General features: G+C 34.9%; 1 protein-coding gene across 1 annotated transcript in view; it reads left to right on the top strand.

The window, feature by feature from the left end:
• EFHB (EF-hand domain family member B) overlaps positions 1-26519 on the top strand; it is a 159395-nt gene that overhangs the window by 60957 nt on the left and 71919 nt on the right. The window contains exons 9-12 of the mRNA XM_053715736.1: positions 10772-10926; positions 16173-16380; positions 16613-16762; positions 17610-17791. Coding sequence (XP_053571711.1) covers positions 10772-10926; positions 16173-16380; positions 16613-16762; positions 17610-17791 — 695 coding nt within the window. The remainder of the gene's footprint in view (positions 1-10771; positions 10927-16172; positions 16381-16612; positions 16763-17609; positions 17792-26519) is intronic.

The raw sequence follows: 26519 nt of genomic DNA, 5'->3' as shown, positions 1-26519 counted from the left end.
AGATTATGTGTGTGTATATACTGTATATGTATATATATATGTGTGTGTATATATATATATATATATATATATATATATATATATATATATATATATATATATATATATATATATATATATATATATATATATATATATATATATATATATATATATATATATATAGTTATGTACAAATGTATACACCAAGGGCAGTACCCTCTGGAATTATCTTCAAATAAACAATGCTATATACGTTTTTATTTTTCTGCTTTATTTTTTCCTTTGGGAAGAAATAAACACACAACAATCCAGCTCAAACCTTATTTTATGTTATATGTGAAATCAATAAATGGTTGTTTTATTTGCCTTTGATAGATTTTAAAGGGTCCCTACGTTTTTTTTATATGTTATATTTATATAACCAATTGGTTTCTTGCTGTAACCAACCTGTCATCTAGTGATGTTTGTTTCCATCACTGCAGGACCCCAGAGACTCTTCCTTTCAAGATAAGTATCTTTCTTTTACATTGTCTCTGTGCTTGAAACTGTTTATTTTATGATTTCCTGGGTACATTCAGATTTTTTATTAGAGTAATTCACTTAGTTTAGAACAGCCTCTTCCTTCTCTACATTTCCAGCAGTAATTAAAGAGAAAAGCAAGTTGTTTCTCTTGCTTTTTTATATTTCCTTTTAAAATAAATAGTAATGCAAAACAGCGTAGGATTGAAAATGTTCAATTCAGTAAACCACTTTAATAGTAATAAGCAATAGGACAAATTTAACACAATGAACAAGCGATAACCGCATCGATTTTCAGGTGCAGGTAAGGAACTTTGGCCTAGCTGCTCATTATTTCTTTCAGGTTATAGTAGCTGGATGAGACTTTTTTTTCTGCGCCATCATATTCAGGTTTATTTCTATTTTAAATGAACATTAAACATGAAATACATTTCATGCACCTCCCTCTAGTTATGAGTGACATTATTTAGGAACTTTCACTGCAGGTATCTAAAGGAGAGTTTCTGCACATGTGCAAACATGTCAGCTCTGGAATGCAGTGCAAGTTAGCTTTCAACATGGCGGCACCCATGTCTAGAGAGAGGTGGGAAATAACCTTAATACTATGCTTATAAAATGTATTTAGTGTTCAATGTCCCTTTAAGAATTTATTAGAAGATGCCATTTTACTAGTTTACTTGAAATCATTAATAGAGGACTTTGAAAGGGCATAACTCCTATTTATTTTCAGCACATCAGCCTATTAGAAAAATACTTTTTTGCCATTATTGGATAGCTTTAACCCCTTCATGTCGGGGGCAAGTACTTAGATCGTAACGTAGTTTAGAAGTAAACACTTCCTGGAAAAATGAAATCACGCAATCGTCTATGTGATCACATGATTTCAAAGCCAGGATCAGATCATGGGGGGACTGCCTACGCTGCTAGGCATGCTCCCAGTCTGATTTGTCATAAATTAAAGGAGTCTGTAGTACGCCATATAAGGTAGGACGTTCCATGCCATCCTAACGGTAATAAAGCCCAGAGCTGTTAGGACTGCATGGAACGTCCTAACGCTGTGAAGTGGTTAAGCGGATTATAAGATATCCAAAGCAATTTGGATATGATTTTCACAAAAACAGCAACATTTTTGGAGATAACGGCTCCCTTCATTAGTTCTTATAATGAGGTTTGCACACATGCTATGGAGGTAATTCTGCACCAAATGAAATTAAGGTCTTTGACATTCTAAAAAGAGGTTTTGAGCTGGTCCAATATTTTTTGAAACATTTTTAATTTGAACAAGCAATTTCAACATTTAAACCAAATGGGTAGATTACAAATGACTTGTTAAATGTATTGTGCGCATTATATAGCAATATCACACCCACGTTAATTTGTGCACGTATTACAAGTTGAAAGTAATCACATTCACTTGAGTGCAATCAACGCGCGCCCGGTTAGCTCGACTGAAGACCTTGCATAAAGGGTTAGGGCTAAAATAAGTTGCACCAAACACAACATAAATACATATAAATAAACCATTAAACTCATATATACACTATCTGATACAAATTATTCATACAAATATTACTAATTATTTTAAATAATAATTCAAAGATATATAGTATATGGCCATGTATTTAACTGCAAAGGCTAATATATATATATATATACATATATATATATATATATATATATCTGTATCTAAATATGTATATGGGGGTGTGTGTGTGTGTATATGTATATATATATATATATATATATATATATATATGTATATGTATGTATATATATATATATATATATATATGTATATATATATATGTATATGTGTGTATTTACATATTTCTATATGTATATATGTATATTCAAACATACACACATATATACACATGTATACACTTATTGAGACACACACACACACACACATATATACAGGTGGCCCTCGTTTTACAACGGTTCAATTTACACCGTTTCAGAATAACAACCTTTTTTTCCAGTCATGTGACTGCTATTGAAAAGCATTGAGAAGCAGTGCATTTATTAAAATAGCCAGTAGGTGGAGCTGTCCGCTTGTGTTGCAGCAAAGCCAAGCAAGGTGAAATTAATCAGACCTGAGCTATCAAGCAGATTTCAAAGGAACAAGATTTTCCTGTCTATAAATCAGTCCTGGTTGGAATGCATAGAAAGAACCGTTTGCCGAAAAATGCAAGTGAAGTCTGTGTTGTGTGATTATTTTATTAGGTTTATAATGCTGTTTAGCAAATTTTTTTGTTCATTTATCTTAGTTTAATTATATATTATGTGTTGTGTGATTATTTTATTAGGTTTATAATGCTGTTTAGCATTTAATGTCTTCATTTCAAAGCTTTAAAAATAATGTATTAGGTGTTACTTATGACAATTTTGAGAGGGGCCTGGAACCTAACTCCCTCACTTCCCATTGACTTACATTATAAACTGGGTTTCAATTTACAACGGTTTCGATTTACAACCATTCCATCTGGAACCTAACCCCGGCGTAAACTGAGGGCTACCTGTATATATATATATATATATATATATATATATATATATATATATATACACACTTTGTAGTCCTTTCCACTGAAATACCTTGAATCATGGAATATCATTTTTGTTCAATATTAATATTTAATAATGTATTTAGCATAGGGGTAAATGTTCTTTGTAATTTTTAAATATATATATATATATATATATATTAACATTATTTTATATATATATATTTTTTTTCTAATGTATTATCTCTTTATTTTCTTTTTCTGGTCAGAAAAATAAAATAAAGAGATAATAGGTTTGAAAAATCAAAAAAGTCAAAAGTCCTGAGAGGGACTCTTCATTCCAGAATATATATATATATATATATATATATATATAAATAATACTATAATCGCGTTTTGTAACGTGTCCGTCGGTGTCGCCAGTTGCGCACGTATCCTCAAAGGAATGTTGGCTGCGCGAGGCAGCCAAAAGAATGTTGGCTGCCCACACAGCCAAAAGAATCCACCTCAATGCAGCTTAGGCAAACGAAGCCTTAACAAAAAAAAACACGTAACCGCCCGCAAGAAATAATAATAAAAAAAAATTGCCCGCTTGAAATAATAAAAAAAACCTAACCGCCCACACAAAGTATTAACAAACACCTAAACCGCCAACCCCCACATTGCAAAATAATAAATGAACCCCTAATCCGCAAATTAAACACAAATAACATAATTAAAAAATTAACCCCTAAACCGCCAACCCCATATCGTAATAAACCTAATTAACCTATTAACCCCTAAGCTGCCAACCCCCCACATTGCAATAAACCTAATTAACCCCTAAACCACCAACCCCCACATTGCAATAAACCTAATTAACCTATTAACCCCTAAACTGCCAACCCCATATCGCAATAAACCTAATTAACCTATTAACCCCTAAACTGCCAACCCCCCCACATTTCAATAAACCTAATTAACCCCTAAACCACCAAACCCCCGCATCGCAATAAACCTAATTAACCTATTAACTCCTAAGCCGCCAAACTTCCACATCGCAATAAACCTAATATATATACACACACACACTTTGTAGTCATTTCCACTGAAATACCTTGAATCATAGAATATCATTTTTGTTCAATATTAATATTTAATAATGTATTTAACATAGGGGTAAATGTTCTTTGTAATTTTTAAATATATATTTATATATATATATATATATATATATATATTAACATTATTTTATAAATATATATATATATATATATATATTTTTTTTTTTCTAATGTATTATCTCTTTATTTTCTTTTTCTGGTCAGAAAAATAAAATAAAGAGATAATAGGTTTGAAAAATAAAAAAAGTCAAAAGTCCTGAGAGGGACTCTTCATTCCAGAATATATATATATATATATATATATATATATATATATATATATATATATATATATATAATACTATAATCGCGTTTTGTAACGCGTCCGTCGGTGTCGCCAGTTGCGCACGTATCCTCAAAGGAATGTTGGATGCGCGAGGCAGCCAAAAGAATGTTGGCTGCCCACACAGCCAAAAGAATCCACCTGAATGCAGCTTAGGCAAATGAAGCCTTAACAAAAAAAAAACACGTAACCGCCCGCAAGAAATAATAATTAAAAAAAAATTGCCCGCTTGAAATAATAAAAAAACCTAACCGCCCACACAAAGTATTAACAAACACCTAAACCGCCAACCCCCACATTGCAAAATAATAAATGAACCCCTAATCCGCAAATTAAACACAAATAACATAATTAAAAAATTAACCCCTAAACCGCCAACCCCATATCGTAATAAACCTAATTAACCTATTAACCCCTAAGCTGCCAACCCCCCACATTGCAATAAACCTAATTAACCCCTAAACCACCAACCCCCACATCGCAAAATAATAAATTAACCCCTAATCCGCAAATTAAACACAAATAACATAATTAAAAAATTAACCCCTAAACTGCCAACCCCCATATCGCAATAAACCTAATTAACCTATTAACCCCTAAACTGCCAACCCCCCACATTTCAATAAACCTAATTAACCCCTAAACCGCCAAACCCCCACATCGCAATAAACCTAATTAACCTATTAACTCCTAAACCGCAAAACTTCCACATCACAATAAACCTAATTAACCTATTAACTTCTAAACCACCAACCCCCCACAACGCAAATAACTAATTTAATTACTAAGCCCCTTAACCTAACACACCTAAATTAACCCCAATACTAAGTTACAATTAAAATAAAAAATCCTAACATTAATTTAAAAATAAAAGCTAAAATTACATTACAAAAAATGAATCTAAAATTACAAAGAGCTGAATGCCATTTTAAGGGCAATGCCCATATAAATGCCCCTTTAGGGGCAATGGGTAGCTTAGTTTTTTTTTTACTTTTTTATTTTGGGGGGTTGGTTGGGTGGGGGGTTTTACTGTTAGGGAGTAATTGGTTATTTTTTTAGGTAAAATAGCTGTTTAACTTACTTAAGGGTTATTGGTAGTTTAGTTTCAGATTAAGGAGTATTTTTATTTTGGGGGGATTTTTTTTATTTTTATAGGGGTATTAGTTTAGGTTTACATTTTTTATTTTGGATAGCTTTATTTTTTTCTGTAATTTTAAATTTTTTATAATACCACCTTTTGGGGTTTGTATTTTTTTTAAACATAGACTTCCCTCTGGGCAGGCTTATCCTCTAGTGTGTGTATATGTGTGTATATATATGTGTATATATATATATATATATATATATATATATATATAAAACAGGAATGATGCACTCTCAGGTCTTTGTGTCAACACAAACTTCAGTTTAATGAAACGTTTTCGGGGACAGCCTCCCCTTCATCAGCATACAAATCAGTGATAACATCACACCTTAAATACATAAAGTGAACTGAAAAAAAAACTTACACACCTGTGATTACTTTCAGTGTTAGTGACCATAATGTGTATGAACCGCACGCCATGCGTGTCAGTGATACAACCGGAAGTAGTGGCATGTTAACCGGATGTGGATACTCATACTGTCATATCCGGTGTATAGTTAGTTCTATTCAACTTGTCCCATATTTTATGAAACTTACGTGTCAGTGTGTCAATTCTTAATAAATAATGTATCTCCAGAGAACATAAATAAATAACTGGGCATATCTCCCCTCGTATTTTATACTATGAGTAATAATTCATCTTATCCTAATAAGGTGCATTACATATCTGACACGAATGATCTAATTAAAAAACTCAGAGTGGTTAAGATAGAACAAGGGGACATTCTAGTAACACTAGACATTAACAGCTTGTATACGATCATCCCACATGAGGTTGGATTGACAGCTGTTAAAGAGCACCTTGTTAGGAGCACAGACTATAGTGGTTCGCCAATCGAATTCCTTCTGCCTTCTGACACTCATGTCATTCTGTTTACACAGAAATTATTTTAGATTTGAGAAGACATTTTATCTTCAAGTGGCAGGCACAGCGATGGGGTCGAATATGGCCCCATCCTATGCCAATTTATTTATGTCACAGTTCGAAAATGAATATCTGTGGCACAGAGAACAGCCTTCCATTGTTTTCTATGTGAGATACATAGATGATATCTTCTTGGTATGGCGTGGAGGGCAGCAGGAACTTAATGATTGGTTCAGGGAACTTAACAACACCAACACCACGGCCAGGTTTAAAATAACAAGTGATATAACTACCATACACTTCTTGGACCTTAGTATTTAGAAACAGGAACAGGCACTTGGGACCACACTATACAGTAAACCAACTGATAGGAATTCTATTCTATCTGCAAACAGTTGCCATCCACCGGCACTGCTGCGAGGTATTGTTAAATCACAAATGATTCGCACTATGCGCAATAACTCTGATAAGCAGACAGGGGTCTCCCAATTGCAGCTGGCTAAAACCAAGTTCATGCAAAGAGGATACAAATCCCACATCATAGATGAAACATTAGATGAAGTTTCATCTGCCACTCAACAAACCCTCATTGATCGGGAGGTGAAAATGGGAGCAAGCAAGAGGTTGATTATGACTACAACCTTTGCACCAGATATGACAAAGACAGAAAAGATCCTACGTAAACACTGGCCGTTAATTGCTTCTGATCCTAAGTTGGCATTTGCACGGAACATGGAACCAATGGTGGCGTACAGAAGAGGCATCAATTTGAGAGACATGCTGGTCAAAACGGATCCAAAACGGTGTTACATGACACATTCAAGGATTAACATCAAGGGATCCTATAGGTGCCTTGGCTGAACAACATGCAATGGTCTTATTGTTTCCAAGACATTTCATCATCCGCACTCTAATTGAATCTTTACAATCGGACATTCCTTAACATGCACAACAACACACGTAGTGTACCTTCTTTCCTGCCCGTGTTCAATGTGCTATGGGGGAAAGACGAGTGGCACTCTACGCGAACGGATGGCGAACCATAGGAGAGCCATACGTGTGGCGCTGGACAAAGGAGAATCGGATCAGCCTGTTGCACGGCATTGTGCACGAATGAAGCATCCGATCTCATCGATCTGGTACATCCTGATCGATCACATCCCCAAATTGGATAGGGGGGGAGACAGAAATAAAGCCCTTCTGATCCGTGAAGCGGAATGGATGCATCGTTTGGGGACTATACATCCTGGGGGCCTTAATTCACCACCCGATTTTAAAGCCCTTATTTAGGTGGGAGCTACATACATGGGGTGCATATGTGGGATCCATAGTGTTACGCGGAGGTGTAGATGAGGGCCACGCCATGTGGATGGGGAGGTCCTATCTTACCGCTTTCTTCTACATGTACAGGGACGGCTCCTGCTGGGGTCTGTGCATGCCGTGGGCGCGACCATGGTACCACTTGGTCACCCATTACACTATCCTGCTCTTTATACCTAATAACACCGGGGCTTAATATGTCGGTGTGGTATACTCCACATCTGGTTCAAAGAAGAACAGACACTTGAGTACAAGGAACTGTATGGACTTTTTCAGGATCCACGGTTAATACCTGTGTGGAGTCACACACTCACACCCAGAATACAGAAGCCCCATTACAACATGTGGGGTGATGAGGGGGCCTGTGAGGCCTTGTTTGAATATTCTCCAATATGGGCCTCTAGAATATTCTTCAATATGGTCCTCTACGCTATACTGGAGTTCCAATTTATATCCATGATATCTACGATGCCTATGACTTATATTGTCATATTACCATAATATAGGGGCTATTGAGTATGCATATTTATAGCAAACACAGGTGTGCTGTGTAATTTAGATGTAGGATACATTGCACTGTTCTCTAGCACCCTGTATTAAATGCCAACTTAGGTGAATGGGAGAAGACTTATTATAGTCTGCACTACCTCTCTTTTGCTACTATATAGTTAGTAATAGTTCTTTGTTTGTATATATTTGTTGTTCAGTGTGCTGCCAAGGTGACACTTGTCACAGTTGGCAAATTCAGTTGATATATTATTGTAATAGGAGTCTTGTATGGGACAAAAGGGTAATGTTTTGGGCACAACACACTCAGAACTTTAGTGTTAGGATGCGACACTAGGCAGTCACACCTTCGGTTCATAGGGATAGCTTGATTGAGACACATACACATATAGCACACCAGTGTAAGCCTGTCACTCTTGAACAATAGGGGTGAGTATCTCGTAGATTATGGGGTTAATCCCACACAGTAAAATACACCTCACACTCGAAACGGGAAGTGACACAGGACGTCACGACCGGAACTTATATGCTACAGAACAGCACTCGAGGTACACTATTAGAGGGTAAGAATTTGCATTGCTCACAGTAAGCACAGGTTGAGAAATATCCCTCAACACATTTGGTATCCTCGAGCCATACTGCACTTAGAAAATTTAAATGGTGAGCTGGTTAATATAATGCACTCAATACCGGAAGTGATGTGGTACGTCACAACCGGGACTACTGCTAATCTGAGCAGAGTTATGGATGCACCTTATAGGGATAAGATGAATTATCACTCATAGTATAAAATACGAGGGGAGATATGCCCAGTTATTTATTTATGTTCTCTGGAGATACATTATTTATTAATTAAGAATTGACACAGTGACACATAAGTTTCATAAAATATGGGACAAGTTGAATAGAACTAACTATACATCGGATATGACAGTATGAGTATCCACATCCGGTTAACATGCCACTACTTCCGGTTGTATCACTGACACGCATGGCGTGCGGTTCATACACATTATGGTCACTAACACTGAGAGTAATCACAGGTGTGTAAGTTTTTTTTCAGTTCACTTTATGTATTTAAGGTGTGATGTTATCACTGATTTGTATGCTGATGAAGGGGAGGCTGTCCCCGAAAACGTTTCATTAAATTGAAGTTTGTGTTGACACAAACACCTGAGAGTGCATCATTCCTGTTCTCTATTATTGCCATTTTTTCACCCAGGCAGATGTCCAATTGGAGGGTGATTCTGTTTAATAGACTGTGACTATATATATATATATATATATATATATTTATTTATTTACACACCTGTATTTGCATTTCTTTTTTTCAACAGACCTTTAACATTTTGGTCTGATAAACTGCACATTATTACAAATAATGTAAATCTATGATTTGTGAAGAAGATATATGCATTCATCTTATCTACACACGCATCTTACCCTGTTTAAATAGTAAAACAGACAAACTGTCTATGTAACATTTGAATAAAAATTACTTTGCTGTCACCCATTTGCTATCTTTGAAATAGTAAAACAATCAGAAGAGAATGCTAGGTTTTTTAAATATATATTTTTATGGATATTGATTTTGTGTTTCACCAAAGGTCTGTGTGATTCTTTTCATATCTCCCTTCCACTCATTCTTGTGTCTAAGGGCTTGATTCTCAAAAACCCGTCAAGAAAATCATCAGCTTATGTTTTGAGTACTATATTGTAATTTAAGTGTTTCTCTTTCACATACAAAAAATAGGGAACTCCCCTTAATGAGGCACAAATTTCTCAAGGTAAAAATTGCCTTTAGAACATTCCCTGAGGGGCCTTGTAGTACTGACACAATATAAAAACAACCTGTGATACCCAAAAAAATAAAAATAAATACTAAAATATAAATGCATATAGTGCACAAAAGAATATGTGTAATAAAAGTCCCAAATTCAGTGTGAATACAGTCCTTAGAGTTGGTCCATTTTAAAAAGGGATATTCTAATTGGACGTGATGTCACTGGGAAGGTGTGACTTTTTTGAACGGACTGCTTCAGCTGGCAGTTAGAGGCATATCCTTTTGTGCACTATACAAATTTATATTTTATAATTTCTTCTAAATTCTCGCCAGTCCAGAGAGCTTTAAAAAATCATGCCCTTAATTTAAACCGGTTTTGGCATATTATCCCCTTGATCTAAAGTATATAACTCGTTAATTAGCTAATCGGGCCTCTATAAAGAATTCAGGGCCCCATTTAAGAAAGTCTGGATAGACAAGGTTCGTTACCCGCATTTACCATTGCACAAACAGCAGCTGTCAATCACCCCTGTCGGACTTGTCCAGGGTGATTTTAATCTCCCAGCTCAGAGTTGGCGTATGGGTTAGGAAGCAGCAAATATTGGCTGCAGGCTTGATCATACAAACCTGCACCAAAGCGAGCAAAAGTATTACATGTATATTAACAATGATTTTTTTATACCTAATATTTACATAATTATTTATAATTTTGTTTTCAGGAGTTGGAGATATTTTACACTGTAAAAAACCTGAGGACTTTCTGCGTGGTAAAGATAAGCATAGAGCCAACTTGGCTGCTGTTCAGCAACATTTGAAGAAAGTAAACTATCAGAATTTTGGATCAATGGTAGAAGCATTTCAACATTATGACAAGGTTAGTGAGATAAAATAAGATTACTTTATCAAAAAGTGTAACTTTTGTGTGTTCTTATCTTATTATTATAATATTAAACAATGTTAACAGTCCTTAGCAGTTTCTAACTATATTACAATACATTATGCATGCTTGTTACTAGACTACATAGTACTAAAATGTTGTTTCTAATAACTTTCAAAGTTACTCCTGTAGTCCAGTTTACCCTTTTCCTTTTTTTATGCTTGGTTGATACATAATTCCTTTCCATGAGAGCATACTAAGGTAAGTTCAGGAGCATGCATCTATTTTGAGTACTATGGGCTACATTATTAGTGGAGCACAAAAATCTTAGTGCTGTTCACACCTAACTACGCTCAAGTTAAAGCAATAGTGCTTCTATTCTTGCTCTCGTATAACAAGTTAAAAGTAAAAGGTTAGCACGTGAGAGAGACTCATATTTTCATGTGACAATATTGAAGAAATGACACTTTTCTACAATGTAAAGTAGTGAGTGTACAGCCTGTATAACAGTGTAAATTTGCTGTCCCCTCAAAATAACTCAACACACAGCCATTAATGTCTAAACTGTTGGCAACAAAAGTGAGTACACCCCTAAGTGGAAATGTCCAAATTAGGCCCAATTAGCCATTTTCCCTCCCCGGTGTCATGTGACTCGTTAGTGTTACAAGGTCTCAGATGTGAATGGGGAGCAGGTGTGTTAAATTTGGTGTTATCGCTCTCACACTCTCTCATACTGGTCACTGGAAGTTCAACATGGCATCTCATGGCAAAGAACTCTCTGGGGATCTGAAAAACGAATTGTTGCTCTACATAAAGATAGCCTAGGCTATAAGAAGATTGCCACAACCCTGAAACTGAGTTGCAGCGCGGTAGGCAAGACCATACAGCTGTTTCACAGGACAGGTTCCACTCAGAACAGGCCTTGCCATAGTGGACCAAAGAAGTTGAGTGCACGTGCTCAGCGTCATATCCAGAGGTTGTCTTTGGGAAATAGACGTATGAGTGCTGCCAGCATTGCTGCAGAGGTTGAAGAGGTGGGGGTTAAGCCTGTCAGTGCTCAGACCATACGGCGCACACTGCATCAAATTGGTCTGCATGGCTGTTGTCCCTGAAGGATTGCCTCTTCTAAAGATGATGCACAAGAAAGCCTGCAAACAGTTTGCTGAGGACAAGCAGACTAAGGACATGGATTACTGGAACCATGTCCTGTGGTCCGATGAGACCAAGATAAACTTATTTGTTTTAGATGGTGTCAAGCGTCTGTGGCGGCAACCAGGTGAGGAGTACAAAGACAAGTGTGTCTTGCCTACAGTCAAGAATGGTGGTGGGAGTGTCATGGTCTGGGCCTGAATGAATGCTGCCGGCACTGGGGAGCTACAGTTCATTGAGGGAACCATGAATGCCAACATGTACTGTGACATACTGAAGCAGAACATGATCCCCCTCCCTTCGGAGACTGGGCCGCAGGGCAGTATTCCAACATGATAACGACCCTAAACACACCTCCAAGAAAACCACTGCCTTGCTAAAGAAGCTGAGGGTAAACGTGATGGACTGGCTAAGCATGTCTCCAGACCTAAACCCTATTGAGCATCTGTGGGGCATCCTCAAAAGGAAGGTGGGGGAGTGCAAGGTCTCTAACATCCACCAGCTCTGTGATGTTGTCATGGAGGAGTGGAAGAGGACTCCAGTGGCAACCTGTGAAGCTTTGGTGAACTCCATGCCCAAGAGGGTTAAGACGGTGCTGGAAAATAATGGTGGCCTCACAAAATATTGACACTTTGTGCCCAATTTGGACATTTCCACTTAGGGGTGTACTCACTTTTGTTGCCAACGGTTTAGACATTAATGGCTGTGTGTTGAGTTATTTTGAGGGGACAGCAAATTTACACTGTTATACAGGCTGTACACTCACTACTTTACATTGTAGCAAAGTGTAATTTCTTCAGTGATGTCACATGAAAAGATATAATAAAATATTTAGAAAAATGTGAGGGGTGTGCTCACTTTTGTGAGATACTGTATATGTGTGTGTGTGTGTGTATATATATATATATATATATAACAAATAGACAGAGTGAAACACTTACTAGACTTTGGATATCTGTAAAAGAATTTTATTTGTGACGTTTTGGGACCTCAAACGTCCCTTCTTCTGACAACTCAAATGTGCAAATAAACAAACTTATAAAGGCCTGTTGGCCCTCTCCCTCACTCTGGTCACAAATCTCTGGAGACCGTGTGCAAACATCAGGGGGCTATACCATATAGGTAGCCCAACTGTGAATTAACTACAATATTGTTATATAACAAAATCGTGTTTGTCCAAAAACAGTGTGCATCTGTATATAAAAGGTGATACGTGATCCCACTATACTCGCGCTCCCCCAGTCAGTAGGTACCCGTGGGCTATATGTAAATGGAACAATCCACGCTACAGGTATTGCCTTTGGCTAATTCTCAACCGCACCTCCATCATGGGTAGTCATAACAACCAAAGTAAACGATCCGGGAGACTCTCGTAGTTTCTGTCTATCCCTATAACAACCATACACAACACTCCTATGGGCATGTGTATCTTGGGTTGTCAGAAGAAGGGACGTTTGAGGTCCCGAAATGTCACAAATAAAATTCTTTTACACAGATATCCAAAGTACAATGAGTGCTTCATTCTGTTTCTTTGTTATATACTCCTTAAGAGCACCCTGGCAGCTGCAGGACGGTGGTGAGAGTGCATATAACCTTTGAACTGTTGCTTATATATATAGATATATATTTGTATGTGTGTATATATATTTTCTTCTTAGAAAAACAAAAAAAAAATATTACAAAATTTTTTAAAGTGGATATTTTGTTTGATTGGGAAGTGCTCAAAAGTGTAAATATATATGTTTATACACGTGTATATATGTATGCATGTATGTGTGAACATACATATATAAAACATGTATATACAAATATATACAAACACAGACACAAATATTATATACATATATATATATATATTGAAGGAAACAGCACTCACTGGGCTTGACTTAAAAAAACTGTTCTTCAGGGGTGCAATCCCCGAAACGTCACTGGATTAAAGAACACTTTTTTGAAGTCAAGCCCAGTGAATGCTGTTTCCTTCTTACATATATTTGAAATTTTACTCAGCACCCTGGCAAGTGTATCTTGTTTGTGAGAGTGCACACACATATACTGTGTGTGTGTATATATATATATATATATATATATATATATATATATATATATATATACGTATGTCTATGTGTTTATACTGTGTGTGCGTATAGATATATACATATATATATATATATATATATATATATATATATATATATATATATATAGTCCTTGTTGAAGAAAAAGGCATTCACTGGTCTTTTTAGCACAATATACAAACTTTTAATTCATCTTAGAAAGACATAAAACGGTCATAACGTTTCGGTGTTATTCCAACACCTTTGTCAAATGTTGTCAAGCACCACAGTCAAGGAATGCGCGTATCCCCAAAAGAAGAAAGTGATGTGATTTTTCTTCTTTTGGGGATACGTGCATTCCTTGACTGTGATGCTTGACAACATTTGACAAAGGTGTTGGAATAACACAGAAACGTTATGACCGTTTTATGTCTTTCTAAGATGAATTAAAAGTTTGTACATTGTGCTAAAAAGACCTGTGAGTGCCTTTTTATTCATCAAGGACTGTTTTCATTACTAAGAAGTGCACCCTGGCGGCTGTGGTATATTGTAAGACTGTGCTCATTTCTTTGTGAAGTTTTATATATTTATAAGTGTAATAATTGTTTTTAATATGTTTGACATTTGTTTTGTTAAACTATTCTTGTATCTTTAACACTTTTACTTCAGTTATGTGTAGTGCTGTTGTGATATCCATTGAACAGCAAAAGATAGAAATCCCAGCACTCAAACAAGGTAATGCACGTCACCCCAGGGTCACTACCCAGGACCCCAAACAATGTAAAGAACAGGCAGAAGGGGAGACAGCAAGTCATATTTATTCAATAGTTAAATAGACAGAAAATACGGCTACGTTTCAGGAGATTATCCATAATTAAGGGATAATCTCCCAAAATTTAGACATATTTTCTGTCTATTTAACTATTGAATAAATATTACTTGCTGTCACCCACTCTGCCTGTTCGTGATATCCATTGAAAGCATGGGGTGCCCTTAAGAGATTTTATCATTCTGTGGTGATTATGCCTGGACTTGTAATATCAATTTGTACTCAATTCTAGCATGGTCCAGCGATATTGATAGTGCACTCTGCACTACCAATAGTACTTCACTTGGGCTGTTTTTTAAAATAAATTCTAATAAACATTTTTGTATGTAGTACCACCATTTAGTGGAAAGGAGCTATGTTTCAACCATAGGTGGCAGTAAGGTTAGTGTAAATTAATACTTAATTAATACTTAATTTACAGTTGGAAGCTCAAATGAGTGAGTCTGCACTGCTAGAGCTCTTAGAGCTCTTAAGCTGTATGTGCAGCTTAATAAATGTGTGAATCATATACATTTAATTTTGACTTTAATCTCCTTTAAAGGGACATGAAACCTAATTTTTTTCTTTCATGATTCAGAGAGAGCATGTGATTTTAAGCAACTTTCCAATTTACATCTATTATTTAATTTGCTTCCTTCTCTTGTTATCCTTTGTGGAGCAGCAAAGAACTTAGGTTCTAGCTGCTGATTGGTGGCTGCAGATATATACCGATTTGTCCTTGGCTCACCCATGTGTTTAGTAAGAAACCAGTAGTGCAATGCTGCTCCTTTAACAATTTATAGCAAGAGAATGAAACAAATTTGATAATAAAAGTAAACTGGAAAGTTGTTTAAATTTGTATGTTTTACCTAAATCATAGAATACATTTTTTGGGTTTCATGTCCCTTAAACTCAGCTACTATAGATCTTTGATTTTACCATGTCTTAAATGCCTACAGTAATATAAAAGTAGTAGCAAAATGAATCCCTGACATGCTTACATTTTACATACATTTTGTTTTAATAAATATATTTATTGAAGAACTTGAAATCAATGCAATTTTAACCAGGAAACACTGTTGGGCAGTGGATACACTTGTGAATGATTTACTTTCACGTGTATAAGTTCAATAAAATGGCATACACGAAGGGGTTATTTAATATATCTCAATAATATTGGTTTTTTTTAAGTTTTGTGTATGCTTTAAAATATTTTTTTTTTCTTTTTTCAGAATGGCGATAGCAAAATAGATAAAGAGGAGTTGAAAAATACTTGTGTCCAGTTTGGATTAGTGCTAGACAATGATATTTTGGATGATTTATTTGAATACTGTGATGTCGATAAGGATGGCCTGATTAATTTTGTTGAGTTTGCAAACTTTTTGAACTGGAAAGATAAAACAACTATAAGTAAATCTGAGAAAAAAATACTTCTGCAAGGTATGCATCTCTGTTATGATAATATTTACTTTTCCGCCTACTTTGCATAATTAAAGATTTAAATAATTTATATTAAGCAGTGCTGTGGTTTAACAACAAACTCACTGTTGCACACTCTGATTAAAAAATACTGTAATTGAATTTATATATTCTGTAGACAAGAGAAATGTAAATTAGATTAACAAATATTCATCCGAATGAAAAAGAAAGCATTCATCTTAATATTCCTCAGGACTTTTGAAACCAGAAGATCTTACGTTGGAAGAAGGAAGTTCTGAGAAAACCTTGAGAACCCTTTCAAGAAGAACAAATCAAGTATTGTCCGATTATTCTACAACTTCATCTCGGATCAATGCAGTTGTTGGAGGCGTATGTTCTACTTGTAAGTAAAACAATGACTTTCTATTATATATACATGCAATGAGTAAGTAAAAAATGATTATTTATTTACTTTAGGGGAGTGCTCCACTATTCCATCAGCACTATTTAATGTACAAAATGTTTGCAATTTAATATCACAAAGATGCATGGGACACTTTACAATATAGTGCTTGCAACTCTGTCAAATAAATCGATAAAGTATAATAGCTCTGTCTGATATTTCTGTATACAATAAAAGTCTGTTTGGCTAAATAATTTGCAAACTGAATCAATAATGTAATTTTCTTTACCTAATGTATATAAAACAATGTTATTAACATTTGAGTTTACATTGTGTTAGTGAGCTACAAATATTGCATACACAACATTATTACTATAGCTATATTATTTTTAATTATGAATGAATTCTGTCTTTATATTCCATCCTTTTTTGTGGAAACAGTTATTTGTGATTGTTTATATTATTTTTATATGTACCACTGTATTTATTCAATTTATTATTATTATTCATAATGATTTTATTGGTAATGTTCTCACTGATTTCACAGTGCTATATAGGGTGTACAATAAATAAAGAATAGACCAGTAAATCAGACTGGAATATAGGGCTTTTCTCCCCAGGAAGTTTAAAATCTAGATAATCCATCATGACTCCTCATTCACCAATAAATTTATAACTACATCACAAACTGGAATACAAAGCTTTTCTCCCTAGAAAGTTTACAATCTAAGTGGTCCACTATGACTCCTCATTCACCAAAATAAAATAACTTTATTCTTAGTCTGAATTAAGTGAAACATAACTACATAATTTTTTAAGTTACCATGTTTTTTTTTTTTTTTGTCAGATTACCACACATGTGGAGTGCCTACAATTCGAACAGATATCGCCCCTCCACAAATTCGCAAAACTGGTGACAGAAACAATTATGGAGATGAGCCTAATGCCTTTGGTTTATTATGTCCGTCTACCTTCACTCAGCACATGGTATACGAGAGTGATTTTTTTAAATCCCGTCCAAAGCAAGAGGTAAATAATAACAAATGTAAATCAGCAATATAATAAAAAGGCTCTCAAAAAGATAAGTAAGTCATATAGGAATTGATATGAGCATCCTCACAATTTCTGTAGTATGCAAATGCAAAATAAGGAATAATTTCTAGAAACAACCTTTGATTTATACACATCTAATATCAACAAAATGTCCTTAATGCTAAGCAGGTACTTCAAAATTATTGAGGACAACTTGCCTCCACTTAATTAGAATTACACATATAAAAATATAGGGCTAGATTATGGGTAGATCTATTTAGAGCTCTTGCTCGCATGTTAACATCGCCAGACAGAGGCTTGTTGCACGCGTTGGGATGTGCTGTTATTGCAAGTTTAAAGTAAAAAGTTTGCGCACTAGTTAAACTTGATGCGCAGTAACAAGATACTGCGACTGTGTTAACTTCTCCTCATAAAAGTTAATGGAGAGCGTAAACTGAAAAAACACCTATACTCGTGTGGAGTTGTGAATATGTCACATTTCAATGTTCTTCACATACAGAGCAATGTAATGTTTATTATAAATGCATATTTATATATATATATATATATATATATATATATATATATATATATATATATATGTACCTGAATATCTCTTCCTATAGATATGTATTTTACATTAACATTATCATATATATATATATATTTATAATATATATATATATTTAATAATAAAAAGTATGTTATTTTCAAAGTGAAGAACATAGGAATGTAAAATATGCATAACACGCAACAGGATTCACATTCCGGCTAGCACACATAAAGAATTGCTATTTTCCATGCGCGTTATTGAAATATTACAATTTAATAAATATTATTTAAAATTATTATACATACTGTAAAATATTCTAAATAATTCATAGTATATATATATATATTTCAGAAGAAAAGGGTTTTCGTGATGTGAGCTGTACCTAGGTATAGGTCACACTGGAGGCGCGAAGAATATATTAACACCTAAACGAGATAAGCTGCTGGAGTGAACGGAGCAGTATGGTCACACTACCCTTACAGATGAACAAACCGGATTATTATGAGTAAAGCAAAGAGTTGTTCACTTCACAGCGCTAATCTCACAATATATAGTGTACTATTACGGTACACCTTATGTAACAAATATAATTACGTAAATGTATTTAAACAATGATTCCTAAACAGTGTACATCGCTACAATGTATATATACACTAGGAAATGATCCGTCTAATTAAATATTAGCAACTGTTGTTTCAATATTATGTGGATAATGAAGAGAGAATCTTAAGTTCCCAAATATGTTGATCGAGTCTAAAATAAGCAGGGTTGTTCTATCTTCAGAAAGTAAACGTTCAGCCTTGCAAACATAAAATTACAGCAATCCCCAAAATGGTTTCACAGGCTACTCACAATAGGTGACCTCAATCAAATGAGGTAAGGAACGGGCGTTGTTGATGTGTCAGGCCCCAGCACTGATTCTCAAGTAGCGGGCTTGTGATCCTAAGCGTTGTCCCTTGAAAGTTTTCTGTTTGTCGGGTTCTCCAATGTTGTTGTCCGCAACAGGTCTGGGTATCTTTGATAACTCCAACGTATTATGTAAAGGGAACAAACATGGCACATAGCATAATACTGTTTTAAAAGTAGTACGAATTTATTTACAGCACAAGAATGATACTCACAAACGAGACCTCAGTTTGTATGAGGTATCAATACAGCATCTCACTAAAAGGACCGTCGTCCCACACTATGATAAAAGATTCCACTTCAGTCGTAAGTGGTTTACATAAAAAAGTCTTTAAGGATGAGCAGCCAGATTCAACACTCAGCCTTACGCGTTTCAAAGTTTAAAACTTCTTCCTCAGAGGCATTGTTGAATCTGGTCTGTTGTAGCCATTTTAAAAGCTCCCGCTTAGCGGGGAGGGTGGGTGTGTGAACCGGCTGCTCATTCATTGGTCCGCTGTGTTACACCCCTGTTATCATCCGGGGTATTATTCAGTGTGGATCCAATCGTACACAGCTAAAAATCAAATCATTTCGATGTGACCCAATTTGGAATTATCCATTATAATGTAATGTGGATCTTGCCATAAAAACATTTATTCTAATTAAGTGTTTTATGCTCAGATGTATCATATATTCGAACTGGAGCCCAAATGCATATACAAGTAGTTAAAGGGACCTTTGTGATATTCTAGAAGATTAATTGTTTGATCGGGCATCTAATTTACTCTATCATTATAATTATTTGTGAGAATACAAAAGTGTCTCGAAAGTTGTTTACCTTACATAGAAATATGTTGTACTCTAAACAAAGTTATTTTCCTCCATATTTGACCGAGGATGGTTTAAAGTTTTTTCCTTAATGAACTCACTTGGAAAGGGATTTGTTTGACAAATTATAATACTGATAATTTTAAACAGCGAAAAGCCCTTATGTGTTGTCTATTTTTATTTGTTATATATAATGATTCTATATTTCCTGAAGTTGATCTCCAATGATTTTGTGAATACTTTAGTTTGTTTTGTTTTTACCTCAAATGTAATCTATAAATATCTTATAAAAACATATATATATGTATGTCGGAGAAAAAAAATCTCTAAAACATAATCTCTAAAACATAATGTATATAAGGAAAAAATTATTCTATATATGTATACATACACACCTATCTGTATATGAGTGAATGAATATGTGTATGTATATACGAACCGGCAGTAATGTTGTATGGACTTTTTATGAACCATGATTTATATATTTTATAAATTCTAAAGATTGTTGTTATAGAAATGCTACAATATCTACATCTTTATTGAGTCCTCCTGGATGCAAGGTGTTAAAAGCATGTATCCAGTACGTTTCTCTTTGTCTCAATGCTCTAACTCTGTCTCCCCCACTCTGATTTTGTGGGATATGTTCGAGGATCGTTCCTTTTAAACATTTTGGATCCTTCTGATGGTATTTTCGGTAGTGGTCTGAAAGGTTATGTCCTGTAAAACCAGCTTCAATATTTTTTATATGCTCTAATAATCTAGTTTTAAAGACTCTTTTGGACCTCCCAATGTACTGGAGTCCACAGCTGCATTCTAATAGATAAACACAAAACTCACTTTTACAGTTCGTTAGAGTGTTTATTTTGCAGCTTTTATTATTAGATTTGGATTGGACCACGTGTGTTGGTTTGTTCTTATTATATGCATGTGCACAGCCTTCGCAATTTTTGTATAAATTTTTAGTTTTTCTATAAATGTAACCGCAAAAATTTTAGAGATTTTTTCTCCGACATATATATATATATATATATATATATATATATGTTTTTATAAGATATTTATAGATTACATATGAGGTAAAAACAAAACAAACTAAAGTATTCACAAAATCATTGGAGATCAACTTCAGGAAATATAGAATCATTATATATAACAAATAAAAATAGACAACACATAAGGGCTTTTCGCTGTTTAAAATTATCAGTATTATAATTTGTCAAACAAATCCCTTTCCAAGTGAGTTCACTAAGGAAAAAACTTTAAACCATCCTCGGTCAAATATGGAGGAAAATAACTTTGTTTAGAGTACAACATATTTCTATGTAAGGTAAACAACTTTCGAGACACTTTTGTATTCTCACAAATAATTATAATGATAGAGTAAATTAGATGCCCGATCAGACAATTAATCTTCTAGAATATCACAAAGGTCCCTTTAACTACTTGTATATGCATTTGGGCTCCAGTTCGAATATATGATACATCTGAGCATAAAACACTAAATTAGAATAAATGTTTTTATGGCAAGATCCACATTACATTATAATGGATAATTCCAAATTGGGTCACATCGAAATGATTTGATTTTTAGCTGTGTACGATTGGATCCACACTGAATAATACCCCGGATGATAACAGGGGTGTAACACAGCGGACCAATGAATGAGCAGCCGGTTCACACACCCACCCTCCCCGCTAAGCGGGAGCTTTTAAAATGGCTACAACAGACCAGATTCAACAATGCCTCTGAGGAAGAAGTTTTAAACTTTGAAACGCGTAAGGCTGAGTGTTGAATCTGGCTGCTCATCCTTAAAGACTTTTTTATGTAAACCACTTACGACTGAAGTGGAATCTTTTATCATAGTGTGGGATGACGGTCCTTTTAGTGAGATGCTGTATTGATACCTCATACAAACTGAGGTCTCGTTTGTGAGTATCATTCTTGTGCTGTAAATAAATTCGTACTACTTTTAAAACAGTATTATGCTATGTGCCATGTTTGTTCCCTTTACATAATACGTTGGAGTTATCAAAGATACCCAGACCTGTTGCGGACAACAACATTGGAGAACCCGACAAACAGAAAACTTTCAAGGGACAACGCTTAGGATCACAAGCCCGCTACTTGAGAATCAGTGCTGGGGCCTGACACATCAACAACGCCCGTTCCTTACCTCATTTGATTGAGGTCACCTATTGTGAGTAGCCTGTGAAACCATTTTGGGGATTGCTGTAATTTTATGTTTGCAAGGCTAAACGTTTACTTTCTGAAGATAGAACAACCCTGCTTATTTTAGACTCGATCAACATATTTGGGAACTTAAGATTCTCTCTTCATTATCCACATAATATTGAAACAACAGTTGCTAATATTTAATTAGACGGGTCATTTCCTAGTGTATATATACATTGTAGCGATGTACACTGTTTAGGAATCATTGTTTAAATACATTTACGTAATTATATTTGTTACATAAGGTGTACAGTAATAGTACACTATATATTGTGAGATTAGCGCTGTGAAGTGAACAACTCTTTGCTTTACTCATATATATAATATATATATATATATATATATTTATACATATATATATATATATATATTTATACAGTATATTAAAATATGTATAATCATTTTTATAATTTTTTAAATATTTAATATTTCAGTAACGCACATTGAATATAGCAATTATTTAAGTGCGCTAACCTGACCGTGAACCCTGATGCGCATTATGCATATTTTACATTCCTATGTTCTTCAAATACACCTAGATTACGAGTCTTGCATTACGGCTTTTAACACTGAAAAAATGGCAATTTCGGCGTAAAAGCAGTAACGCAGCTATTGCGAGTCGTGTTGGTATTGCTGTACCGCAAGCATTTTAGCTTTTAACGCAACGTCCATTCCGCACTCAAAAAAAAATACGTTTTTGCGTGGGATTTTTATAGCGCCAGTATTACAGGTTGTGCGGTGAGGCTAAAAAGCTTGCGTTACAGCCTATACCGACACGATCCATACCGCCATCTAAGAGCAGTAATTATGAGTTTTGCGCCACAAAGATGTTTCACAAAACTCATAACTAAAACTACCTATTAACCCCTAAACTGCTGCCCGCCTGCATCGCAAACACTATTTAAAACTTATTAACCCCTAATCTGTGTGTGTATGTATCTGTGTGTATATGTATGTCTGTATGTATCTGTGTGTGTGTGTGTGTGTATGTATCTGTGTGTATATGTGTGTTTGTATGTATCTGTGTGTGTATGCATCTGTGTGTATATGTGTGTGTGTATGTATCTGTGTGTATATGTGTGTATGTATCTGTGTGTGTATGTATCTGTGTGTGTGTGTATATGTGTATGTATCTGTGTTTATATGTGTGTGTCAATTTTCTCCCCCTTCTTGAACTCCAGTGTGGTACAGGGTAAAAGCACATTGCAGAAAAGGTAAGTCAGGGCTTAACAATTTTATTTTAACTCTAGGAGCCAACCAAAATACTTAGGAGCCAGATTTTTTTTGTTCTTTGATACATTTGTGTTTGTGTGTATATGTGTCCGTATGTATGTATGTATTTGTGTATATGTGTCTATGTGTGTGTATGTATCTCTGTGTGTGTGTATATATAGGTGTGTGTGTGTGTGTGTGTGTGTGTATATATATATATATATATATATATATATATATATATGTGTGTGTGTCTGTATGTATGTATGTGTATATTTGTCGTGTCTATGTGTGTGTGTGTGTGTATATGTGTCTGTATGTGTTTGTGTATATGTGTCTATGTGTGCTTATGTATCTCTCTGTGTGTGTGTATATATATGTATGTATGTGTGTGTGTTTTTGTATTGTCAGTATATGGCCGGGTTATAATACAATATATTTAATAATTATTCTTTAAAACAAACCCCCCCCCAAAAAAATGCATATACAAAACAATTAAAATGAATGTAAATTCCTAAATTCTTTATATTAGTTAAAATTTATAGACACATTGAATTATATTTATAGGAACCAGGTTATGAATCAAACTATACACGTTTATGCTGTTATAATATGCTATACAAAGATCATAAAAATTACCTTATTCTCAATAATCTCCCAAATCAGAGTTGCATTTAAATATCACAATGAGATGCCAAGGTATGCTTTGTTAACTTCCAGACAAATATACTTAAGCTATTTAGCCCACAAATGATTCTATTCAACTCTAATAAAAACACCAGAAGTGTTATATATATTCTTAATGTAAACAGATAGTTTATATGCCAATTTATCTAAGCTGAAATAAATTCTTAATTATCTACAATTGAGACAAATTTTAAAATATATTTATATGGCTACAATTATAAATTACTTGGCAAACAAAAGATTGGTTTTAAACTACACAGAATTATGAATGCAAGATAAAATACAAAGTGCCCTTTTAAAATTACTAACGGCAATTTAGTTATAGTTACCAAATACCTTTGATTTAAATATTAAAAAGTCATACATCACCAACATGAACCAAGTCAGTATTCCAGTCTTTTCCAAGTAGATTCAGATCACCTCATATGAAGAAAGGTTATTGCATAGATCATGAAGTTAGTCTCAGCTTTTTGCTTTAAGTGATTGTGTCCCAATGTAATATCCAGCCACTTCAAGCTGGCTTAATATAAATTCAGTGCGAATAATTACTAACAATCCCACTATATAATTAATATGTAAATGTAATGTAACACTATTAGTTTTAGATAACAGATATTCTTCAGATGTTATCTTGTAGAATAGTGTCAGAGTTATTTTCAGAAGATATGATTTGTTAGATGAGTATTATTTAGACTGAATATAATACTCTATCTCTGGTATTTTACTTATACAGAAAATGGCACAGGTTAAGGTTTTAGATAAGAGCTGAGTCAAAATGGATAATCAGATGTTAGTGATCACAGCAGAAGGAATGAAGTTATTTATAGGTGAATATGTTGGAATAATCAGTAGAAACATATACCGGAATTCACAGGAACAAAGTAAAGTCTCATATAATGCTGGAGTAGTCAAATATCCAAATACGGTAACAGAATTAGTTCAAATATGGCTTTATAGTACTCACGGACATTAGAAGAACAGATGGCTACCTTAGTAAAAAGTAATGCTTCAATGGTCACGGAACTCTGAGTGTAGGCAGCAGCTCCGGAGCAAAGGCCGCAATGCGAGTGATCAGTCTGAGCGTGCTGAAGGCGTGTGACGTCAGTCACAACAACGGATGCTGAGGAATCACAAGAGAAACAGTAAACAGAGTATCGGTAAGTGTAAATGTTTGGAAAGTTAATACCTCGACACTCTGAAGGTGGATTTGAAGTGGAGAAATTCCGGAATCCAATTTGAAAGGAAAGTTGAGGTTCAACTGAGCAAAGTACACGTAATCGAGAAGAAAGGTGATATTCCAAACTGGTGAGGATTAAAGTTGTTTTTAGCACAAGCAGCTCTCAGATTCAATCTGTAGGAGAAAGAGCAAAGGATAAGGCAACTAGATATGCAGACAATTTGGCTCAGAGTAACTCTCTCAGGAGAAACAAAATACTAAGCAATGATTGCTAGTAATTCAGGTGTTTAAATAGGGAAAACAGGTGTGTCATTGGTGGAACAGTAATTAGGAGCAGAGCCTGCAGCAGAACCCTGACATGACTCCCCCCTCAAGCAAGCTGACCCTCAGCTTGAGGTCTGGGACGGTCCGGGAATTTCCTGTGAAACTGGGAAACCAAACGTGGTGCCTGTAGGTTAGAAGCTGGTTCCCAAGTGTCATCCTCATCAGAATAATTTTTCCATCTGACAAGATATTGCAAAACCCCTTTTGAGTATCGCAAGTCGATTAACTCTTGCACTTCATACGTATCCGAATCCTGTATAGCTAAGGGAAAAGATGAACTGGATCGTGTAGGAGTGTATGGTTTCAAAAGCGAAACATGAAAGGTGGGATGCACTGTCATACTGGGAGGTAGTTCCAGGGTAACTGCATTTTCATTTACTACTTTGATTATGGAAAAGGGTCCACAGAATTTTTGAGTTAATTTCTTACTCTGTACTTGTAATTTTAAATTCTTAGTAGATAACCATACTTGATCTCCAATTTGATACTGAGGTGGTACTCTTCTACGTAGATCATAGTAGTGCTTTTGGCTAGTTTGTGCTTTAACTATATTTTCTTTTATGAACCTAAAGGTATCCAATAGAGTATTATTTAGTTCATCAATCAGAGGGGAGTCTGATGCTTCAGTTGGGATAGAGGAGATGGATGGATGATATCCATAATTTGCAAAAAATGGGGAAAGATTTGTTGAAGAATTGGTTAAATTATTATAGGAGAATTCTGCAAAAGGCAGATATGTGACCCATTGGTTTTGTTGATATGAACAGAAGCAACGCAAATATTCATTGAGCCATTGGTTGATTCTTTCTACTTGCCATTTGCTTGT

Source organism: Bombina bombina, chromosome 5, assembly GCF_027579735.1.
Source record: "Bombina bombina isolate aBomBom1 chromosome 5, aBomBom1.pri, whole genome shotgun sequence".
NCBI lineage: Eukaryota > Metazoa > Chordata > Amphibia > Anura > Bombinatoridae > Bombina > Bombina bombina.
Note: the sequence above shows the minus strand (reverse complement) of the source record. Positions and strands in the feature narration are given on the sequence as shown.